Below are 9787 nucleotides of genomic sequence, written 5' to 3'. Positions count from 1 at the left end.
GAGACCACAAAAAGCCCCTGGCTTGATAGCCTCAGGATCACCAGTAGCTGCCAGCATTGCTTGAACACTGGTGCAAAGTTCCTCTTTCTCTGTCAGTATAAGGATAGAAAGCAGTTCAACTCCAGACACTTGGTACAGGGATTTTGATCATATACAGAAAAATAATACTGTTTCTCCAAGAATGTTATGTAAGTACTGTTACACAAAAATGGCATTTTTCCTCACTGCTACTCCTATTTACAGAATATTATTTAGAAATCATAGAAACTGCAAAGAAGGCCTCAAACTGAAGGCTGTTTCATTGTGTATTTAGACAAATTCTAATGTGGACTAAGTAAAATAAATAGAGACTTATATATAAAAATTATATTACAAAAGAGAAAACTGGTTAAGTATCATCCCATCCAATTGCTTAAATTTCAAATACTTAGTCCAAGATTAGTGAAAATGAATCCCTCTGAAGAATAAAATTACTTGCTAAAACAACTGTCGTGCTGCCATTTGTATAACCATTAAAGTATTAGGATAGACTCAATTTGCCTTTTCATGCAGTGCACTTTATTTACGTCTTTCGTTAATTTTTTTATGAGTTCAGCTGTGTTCATAATGAACCGACATTTTCAGATGTCACTGCCTGTAGGTATGATAATCCCAAGTTAATTCCTTTTCAGATTTTAAGCAAAGAATACACTGGATCTATGGTTGTGTTTTATTCTGTTTTTCACCAATTTTTCTTTGCAACTACAGATGTTTACTTAAAGGCTGTTAGACAATTTAAACTTCTCAGAAGAATACAAATAAAAGCTGTTAGTGAAGTAAATATCTGTTTAATTTACAAACATCAGTAGCATTACTGATATCAGTCCAAATAAGACAAAGCACACTGCATTACACATGTACATCTAACTTTTTGTAAAAAAAATAATAAAATAAAATTGGAAAAACATCTGCATTTTTACAGGGTACCCTGGGTTTTACTGAAAGAAGAACACAACCCACTACTGATTAGCAACTCTACATTGTAATTTAGCAGCAACATGTTAACATGGGGATCATTAGGGCAGTAAAGTAGTTTTATTATTTGGGGAAAGTCACAGTTCTTGATAGCACAGCCTTTTTTTCTTTTTTATAAAAAAGGTAAAGAGCTCCATGGGAATATTAATTTAAAAAGATCTACCCTCTTATGTAATTTTCTACACACCATCTTATTTTCTGTAAGTACTGTATATCGGGAAAGTTAACTTCTCTACAATTGCCACCTAGTGTAAAGGTATTTTCTCTCATACATTACAGGTTCTTGGAAGGTGTACTGAATATCTGATGTATGTGAAAACTGCGGATTGTCATCACTTTCAGTTTCAGTGACACCAAATGGTCAGATTCTAAGGGAAAGAAAAGCAAAGGAGAGGAAAAAAACAGACTGAAAACATTTACCCCAAGACGACATGCTACGTTAGTTCTATTGCAAAAATATCCTGATTTTTAAGTCCTTAAAAAAAAAAATACAAAAATACTGGGACAAATATAAATTAATATATATTAAAGCATTGAAAAACAGTAAAAGGGATGGCCTAAAACAGTTAAGTACAATGTACTTTGATACAATAAATATTTCTCAATGAAACCGAATACTGTATAGAGTTGTTTAGAATTCATAGAAACAGAAATCCATATTATTACTAATTTATCCATCAATAATCTATTTTTATCATCCTCCAAACACTTATATTACAAAAAATTAATACTGGAAAAGGGCAGATAAACACTTTCTTCGTTTCTTTTGCTAACATGCTGACATAAAAGTATACATCATCAGGAGATTTCAGGATTATAGTATATTCTCACATCTCCTGTTTCCCATTCATTAAATGGGACCCCACCTTCTCAAGATGCTTAAGAATTTCAAAAGATAAAATGTATTTCATACAATTGTTATTTCTGTATAATCTGATTCTTTTCACTCATAATGCTTCCTGATCCATTGATAAGTGATTATGGTCTGTCAAGACAATAAAATATACTGATATGAAAGTGAAAAGACAATCCTCACGTTCTGGTCAGTATTTCATCTCTATTTCATCTCTGAGCTGTTAAACTGAAAGTCACGTGTGTATAGTGTCAGTGTATCTTCAGCATGTTATAAAGAAGAATCCATGTTAAAAGCAGTTAAAGTTTCCCATCTCTGCTGCAATGTTAACAGGTCTTTTTTTTTTTTCTTCAAAGCTCCTCTTGGTTATGAGAAGTCTCAGTTCAAGCACTTGAATCTTTTCGAATGAAGAAAAAGTCTTTATTCTGATAATAAAAATAAGTCTGTTCTGTATTTTACAATATATTTCAAATATTTCCACTATGAATCATTAATTAGTCCGACACGGTCAATAAGTATACAACATTTTCAAAAGACAAGTGTGACAGGGACACTTAGGAGGGACAATTTGTACAGCCACACTTCACCACTTTTTCAACCTCGTCCACAAATGATGACCCGTCAGTGCATTCAAAAGAGTATTTCCGTCTCTTGCTCCTTAGTGGTCCACAGCACTGCCCGGTTGAACATCCTCCTTTACATTCTAGTCTCGATACCTTCTTGGTTGTCTGGCACGCAGCATACCCTTGCTGCTTTTGGTAGTAATCTCGGATTCGTTCCCCTCGACAAGAGATTTCTGTAGAAACAACATTTAAAATAAGAGATATACTTTTGAGACACAGATCAAAGAATGGTTGATACTGCTAAGGAAGATGCTATTTCTAACTGCAGTTGGGATTGATATTTTAAAGTTTGACTCAGCATGTATATTGGAAACTGGAAACTTAATTTTATTAATGCTGAGTTGTATTCCCTATACCTCCTATTTTCAGTAAAGCTTATGTGTATGTAAACCGTAAATACAAAGCTATTATAATGGCAAGAAAATTAGAAGCTTAAATATTTTCCTTTCTTATAGAAATACACATCTTCTGTTCCTACACTGCTTGCAGCTGGTTCTGTTTACCATAGAGAAATATTTCAGAGAGCATGCAATTTAATTTATTAGACCTGGAGTTTAATATTATTCAAACTCTTATTTAATACAAGTTACATTCCTCTAACTTCATAAATTACTGAGGTATAAAACCAGCTAAAAATGAGACATCTGTTAAAAGTTCTACAACCATATTCTTCTGTTCTACTCACATCTATGTACACTACAAAATAAATGCCATCTGGGGTAAGGGAAAGAAAGGGAGACCATTGATAGACAAGGGAAAAAGAAAAAGGTAGGGGAAAAAGTCATCCTGTTTTCATCCATCTCACCTGCATAATTCGCTGTGATAAATCAGTTGAAGCTGAGAGGTCAAAAGTAGAGTTTGTGATAAAACTAGGAGCAGAATCATTGGATTTGGCTTCTCAGTTGCAGAAGGCAGAGAAACAATAAATACAGAAAGATACAGCAGGTAAAAGGTAATATTTAAATATAGTAAAAATGTGTTTCTGAATAAAGGCAAAAAAGAGAAATGTTTTCACAGCAAAATATTTGATGAAAAAAATCCTGAAAATGTAAACAAATTTATGGGAAAAGTTTAATTTTTCTCTGACTGAGATAAATTCTTATGGTTAAAAAAAAAGCAATAAATGTGTGTATTGTGGGAAAAAAAAGTTGGTAATGTTTTTGGCTGCTCATGTTTGAATAAAAAAATGTCTAAGGTCAAAACAACAATGTTATTATATGTTTGTTTTTTTTTACCTTTATCACAGCTATCCCCCGTGTATCCGCTGCCGCATTCGCAATATGGTTTCCCAAGTCCTGAAAGCCTGCATTTGCCATGTTTACACCTGATGGATTGGCAGGGGTTAAACAGCATTTCTTCTTCATCACAGAGGACTCCCCCATGTCCCTGCAGGCATTTACAACTGTATGAAAATGCATTGATCGGCAAGCAGGTACCATGCACACATCTACAGGGGAAACAAGCCCAAGAGGATAAAAATAAATTATTCATCAAAGTTCAGGCTAAGCAACATTAACTACAAATACTTTGGACTGTACTCAGAAGAAATTGCTTTTGTTTCTAATGGACTTTTTCAGTGAGATGCAGTGAAGTGGTTTATAATTTGCATGCAGGTTTACATAAAAGAAGCTGCAGAACAATCTCACCAGAAAACAGCCACTGTAGATGTGTTATGGAAGGCTTTTACAGGCCAGTTATTAAACCCAGTACATCCTCTCTATGTAAATTTTTAGCATGCTTTTGAGTAGAACAGAGCAAAATCAAGCCCAAATATAATCCAGAATTAAGTAGAGAAACAGGATACTCACCTGAAATTCTGGTTCCTGTATAATTTAAAAAAAACCCAACTATATTGTCACTCATGAAGAATTGGGCTCCCAGCACAAATTCAGATCAGGGACTTCCTACCTGAAACTCTTCTGACCCAAGCAATGGCATTTTCAAACCTGAAGATGTGCTCCCCTTTCAAATATCAGCCTGCTCTGACACCTGCCGTTAGGGTGGTCATATAATGTATGTTCTTGCTTCTTTTGAGAGAGAGGTGGTGTTTTCCAAAAGGAGAATGTTTAATTACCTGTTCCTAGGTGTAAGATGAAGACGGGGAATTCACGTTCCGAAATCACCACCAATTACTTTGTTCATTTGGTGGCACAGGGTCAATAGCTTTCTTCCTAAATTAGTATTTTCTTTAACTGTTGTCTAGATACACAAGTTTTCTATCTACATACTGTTTCCTAGGGACACCACAAGGAAGATTCCTGTGTAGGAAGGAATGCAATCTTAACATTCAATGTTACAGTCACCCTCTCTAATGTTTCTCCTCTCTAATATTTCTCATCTCTAACGTTTTCCCTCTCTGTATTGTAAGATTTCTGAGCCCACAACCTCCTTAATAGGTTTTGACAACCACCTAAATAAATATTTAAATAAAATGAAAAGCTTTAGATAAAAAAAAAAAATCCCATTCCATCTAAAATAAAATCATTTGAACTTGAAGATGGAAAAAAATCATAAAATAATGCATTTTGTAATAACACTTCTGTTATGAACAATATCTCATTTTGACATTTTTTAGATAATGTACTTCTAGAAACATTTTGCTTTATACTCTACTTCAGTAGAGTAGGAAATTTGTTAAAATTGAAAAAATTAGCAACAGTTTTTAACTCACAAAATTGAATCAACTGTTTAAAATGGTTTCATTTAACAAACAGCTACAAGTTCCACTCATCAATTAATTCTACATTACAGTTCTCCACCTGCATGCATAATTCTGTGCAAGTACTTTAGAAATAGTGTGACTTGGAGGAAAAAGAGCATAGGAAGTCAGTCTGATCACAGGAAATTTGAAAGGCACAACACATAGCCTCCATTCACATATCCAGTTTTGCATTGAAAACTGCAAATATGGAATCTAACTAATACCTTAAGCACCTCCAACTTCTCTCTTATGCAAAAACCTCTACTTTCGAAGCAACTATGTTCCCTAAAAAATTCCAAATTGTTCTTGTGGTTGAAGTCTGATATTCCAAAACTGTTAGATTAAGCAACTCAAAATTGGAGGCTTAGACAGTATCACGGGGCAGATAGCTTTTGTTTAGCTTTCATTATGTTCAGCATTTGATCTGTTTACCATTTAAAAAACAACCACTCTGAGGACAACTGATCTATGAAGTTACTCAGTGACATTGATATCATGCCATATTCTATAGAGACTGGTTTACATATCAAAGCAATCTGTGTCAGGATCTTTGGTACAGTTTTGCTTGACTTAGAAGATGATTAAATCTTAGCTAATGCCAACTCTCATACTTTTGCTTCCACCTGTTGAAGCCCTAAACTTCATCTTCAGACTGAACTGAAAGGAATGTCAAGCTAAGTGCAAAGTCATAGGCACAGTTTCATCTTACCTAATTTTAGGTACCTATGTCAGGCACTCAAGTGAGATGTATAATTGCCATGAGCTCCCCACACAGTCATGGAGAGAAATGAGCTTATCCAGAGCATGATTAGACCACTTGAGGTCTAATTTACTCTTTGGAAATGTTTTTATTCTTTTACTGAATATAGAGCAAACTGTGGTCAGTATGTTCCTAAGTCAAACACCTAGATTTAGGTAAAATAAATCTAAGCCTTAACCCTTTTCATGGTTTGCAGGGATCTCTAAAAGATCCCCTAAATTTTCAAAACAGAGATCAGTGACAATTCTGTTTCTTGAATAAAGTATAAATGTTATACTGTATTAGACAGATAAAATTCATCTATTCAATAGACAGGATTTAGAGATGAATCAAGAAATACAGAATCAAAATCCCCCTTTGTGTTTTTTAACCTGCTGTGATTTCCTTTTTTTATCTTGTAAGTTACTGTGAAAGAAGACAGGGTAAGAAAAAGACCCATAAACAATGAAATGCTATCAATGATATACCTCAAAAATTCACTGCTGTAGCTTTGCAAAGGTTCAAAATTTAATAGTGATGAGAGTCCCCAACCAATATAAATGTTGCCAACTGCATTGTAAAGCATGCTAACTGGTGTATAAAGCTTTAAAGAGTCAGAATCTCCACACACCCTGTTTGAAAAGATCACTTAAATATAATTTCATATAGAAATTGAAAATAATCTCATAGGAATTTCTTACCAAGCTTGGGACACTGGTACTGAAAAGTTATACAGGCCAGAAGTGATATAGGCCAGAACACTGAAAAAGCAGTAGCCAAAAAATCCAAGTGGGCTTACTTTACTCTACAAAGAAACAAAAAAATACCCAACCCCAAAACAAAAAATTTGGTTGCCAAACTGCAGTCAGGGCAGTGGGAACTGCAAGCAGAATGATATCTTGTGGCCCATGGCCAATAAATCTTGGAGAACTTTGAACTTCTGTAGTTTCTGATCATCTTGTGCTGGGAGACCATGAGCCAGAAAATTGAATCTGTCTCTATATAGTAAATTTAAAAGATGAATATGCATAGATATCAGTACACTCATACACACATAAATACATACAGCTCTCTCTCTCCACACATATATATACATGACCCTCTCTATAAACATACATAAAATGTCCAACCTAAAATGTTTTAGTCAAATCAGCAAAAAGAATTAGCACACACAGACTTAAACAGAAATTAACCATAAAGATGAAAATCTGTTTTCCTGCTAAAACCTGGGGTACTGTGAAAATATATTAGCTATATGTTGCATCAAGTTTTTTAAGCAGATTAGATAATAATAATAATAATAATAATTTTTCCTCACTATATACAATTACAAATAAGCAAATATATATTTTTTTCCATTTGCAACTTCTAAATTATTTTTGTACCAAGTGTACCAACACTTGCATCAGTGTAACTCATTACAGAGGAAGCACATACAGAAGTATGTAACAGCACTCCCCAGGCTTTAGGCAGAACTTCATGAGATGTATGTATCTGCTCTCCTAAATGGGGGACTTCTTATTAAGTTTATGAAAAAAATAGACTATAACCTGGACTCTGTTTTCAATTTTACATGCCCACAATATTTTTTCTTGCCGAAGAAAGTGTGAACATTTGTGAAAAAAATACATACAACAGGAGACACATATGCATATTATACTATTATTCTGTCTTGAGGAAGGACATACTTATTTCCAAGACATGGGTCATTAGTTTGTTGATCACAGAGGGGTCCAGTCCATCCTCCTTCGCACTCACAGGAAAAGCCTGACTGGCTGGTAGCATGGCATGTTCCGTGCACACAAACTTTCTTGTGACAAGGCTCGCAACCTGGCAGAATTCCCAGTTGCAGTGGCACATTTCTGAAGTCCTGGAGTTCACTGTTGATATATAGATTACGGATGCAACCATGGAAGCTGGTGCCATTTTGTCCTGGAGACTGGCGTAAAGCTGCTATGTTATTTTTCACAGGCATGCCTAGGAAATTAATAATCATGAATAATCAGTATAATCTTTGATGCAATTTTCTGAACCATTTTAACTATTTTAAAAACATTTTTAAAAGAAGCAGCTTTTCCTAATTAATTTTTCTTGGATGTTCAGCCTACAATCATGAGCAATGTTCTAGTATTTGGAAATTTTCCTGATTGTCAAGCATGAATGTAAACCAACTCCAAATACGTTAAGTCTCTAGGTCCAACTGAAGAGATGGATATAGGACTTCATACAGGAAGCTCACAAATGTGTGAAGGTTCAGATAGATGTCATTTTTGACCTAGTGCAATTAAGTCCAAGATAGTACATAGTTTCTGAATCTTGGAAAAACAAAAGTTCTTGAAATTTAACACCTGATAACACGATTTTTTGTAAGCTGCTAAGATACTCAAATCCAGAAGAATTTAGTTGGACCAGCTCATCAATTTGGAGCTGGCATACACATTCAAATGTGAAATTTTGCTAGTGAAAATTCTTGCAAAGGAAAGCTCAACGGGATGAGGTTCTATTAGTTTAAAAATATTTGCATTTAGTTTGTCTCAAAAAACAGATTAATAAAAAAAGCCACTCATAGTTTGCCATTAAAGTTTAAAAGAAAGGTAATCAATAATAGCAATAATTTGACATCAAAAGACTTATGTGCAGATATTTCTAGATAGTGCAAATGCCCCTGATGTTGAGCATTTTCAGAATAATTCCTCTGGTTTAGTCCCTAATTGTTAGAGGTGTAATTAGAGCAGTAGGTATATGTGATACAGTTATCCTATTATGATCGGTTAATCATTTAAGACTAATTCAGAAGTAACATTAAACATTGTTTCCTTGTAAAAATTAAGTTTCTTCTACCCCTTTTTTTTTAAACTTTTTGCCAACATATTGGCCTGTATTAGTTAGTCCTTAAGATATTACATTCAAATGAATACACAAATGCCTAAATGCCTTCTGAGATTAGTAAGTGAATAAAATAAAAGTGTACTGAGAATTAGAAAACAATCTGTTTACCTGAAAATATATATGCCTATTAGCTGCACTGGTTTATTCCTATGCAAAATTAACAATCTTCGTTCTGGTACATAGGTAACCACAGAAAGAGGCAATGTTCTGCTAGTTGCTCCTTAACTGTGTAAACTGATACTTCTAATGGTTTTATGCAGTTACTTTGAACAGTTAAGAGTCATGCAGAAGTGCTATGTAACCTAATGAAGTAGACCTGTCTTTCATTCAGAGGTTATTGCAATTTCATTTGTGCTAAGCTTCAGTGATTATAGAAATGAACAATGTTGCATCCATGCTGCTGAAGAGCCTAATCTTCTTTGATCTTATCAGTTACATAAAACAGGCTTGGGACTGCTGTATTAAAGGACTCAGACTGCAAACAACCCACTAGTTTCCATTTCCTCACAACTATTAACCATATTCTCATCATCCAGCGACAAGACACTAAAAATGAAAGCCATGTAAAACAAAGTAATGCAGTGTTAAACTAGATGTTATTCTTGTGTCAGGAAACTTGCATATGATTTCTGGGAATCATATAAACACATATGACACCAGATAATATGAGGCATATAACATGTGACTAAGTTTTTTTGACAGTCTCCAATATGGAAAATATCTACAAACACAATGCAAGCATATACACTTTTTTGCTTCTTCTAGCAAGTTACCAAGTGTTAGAAGGCCAAAGTGTGTGCAAAAGCTGTTCATATTCTTTAGCAATATTAGTTATGAAAGAATAGCCATAGAAATAATGCAGATAAATATTTCAGCTGTATTTTTGGAAACGTAAGAAAGTAGTTTGTGCCCCCATTTAAGCTTTTGGTCACTGAATCTGACTACAAGTAAATTACCAGATCACTGCA

At 34.2% G+C, this 9787-nt stretch overlaps 1 protein-coding gene across 7 annotated transcripts in view; it reads right to left on the bottom strand.

Moving 5' to 3' along the window:
* Window positions 1–811: 811 nt before the first annotated feature.
* Window positions 812–9787, bottom strand: part of SLIT2 (slit guidance ligand 2) — a 264821-nt gene continuing 255845 nt past the window's right edge. For 4 of the 7 annotated variants that reach the window (XM_062636475.1, XM_062636477.1, XM_062636476.1 and 1 more), the window contains 3 exons: window positions 7619–7907; window positions 3726–3937; window positions 812–2663 (listed from right to left, as the gene is read on the bottom strand). In XM_062636475.1, the coding sequence (XP_062492459.1) occupies window positions 2422–2663; window positions 3726–3937; window positions 7619–7907 (743 nt within the window). In that variant the 3' untranslated portion in view covers window positions 812–2421. Of the gene's footprint in view, window positions 2664–3295; window positions 3385–3725; window positions 3938–7618; window positions 7908–9787 lie in introns of all 7 variants that reach the window. The other 3 variants (XM_062636479.1, XM_062636480.1, XM_062636481.1) reach the window with 3 other exon arrangements.

Source organism: Pezoporus occidentalis, unplaced genomic scaffold (assembly GCF_034315485.1).
Source record: "Pezoporus occidentalis ecotype Australia unplaced genomic scaffold, CSIRO_AGI_Poc_V1 ctg48, whole genome shotgun sequence".
Lineage (NCBI taxonomy): Eukaryota > Metazoa > Chordata > Aves > Psittaciformes > Psittacidae > Pezoporus > Pezoporus occidentalis.
Note: the sequence above shows the minus strand (reverse complement) of the source record. Positions and strands in the feature narration are given on the sequence as shown.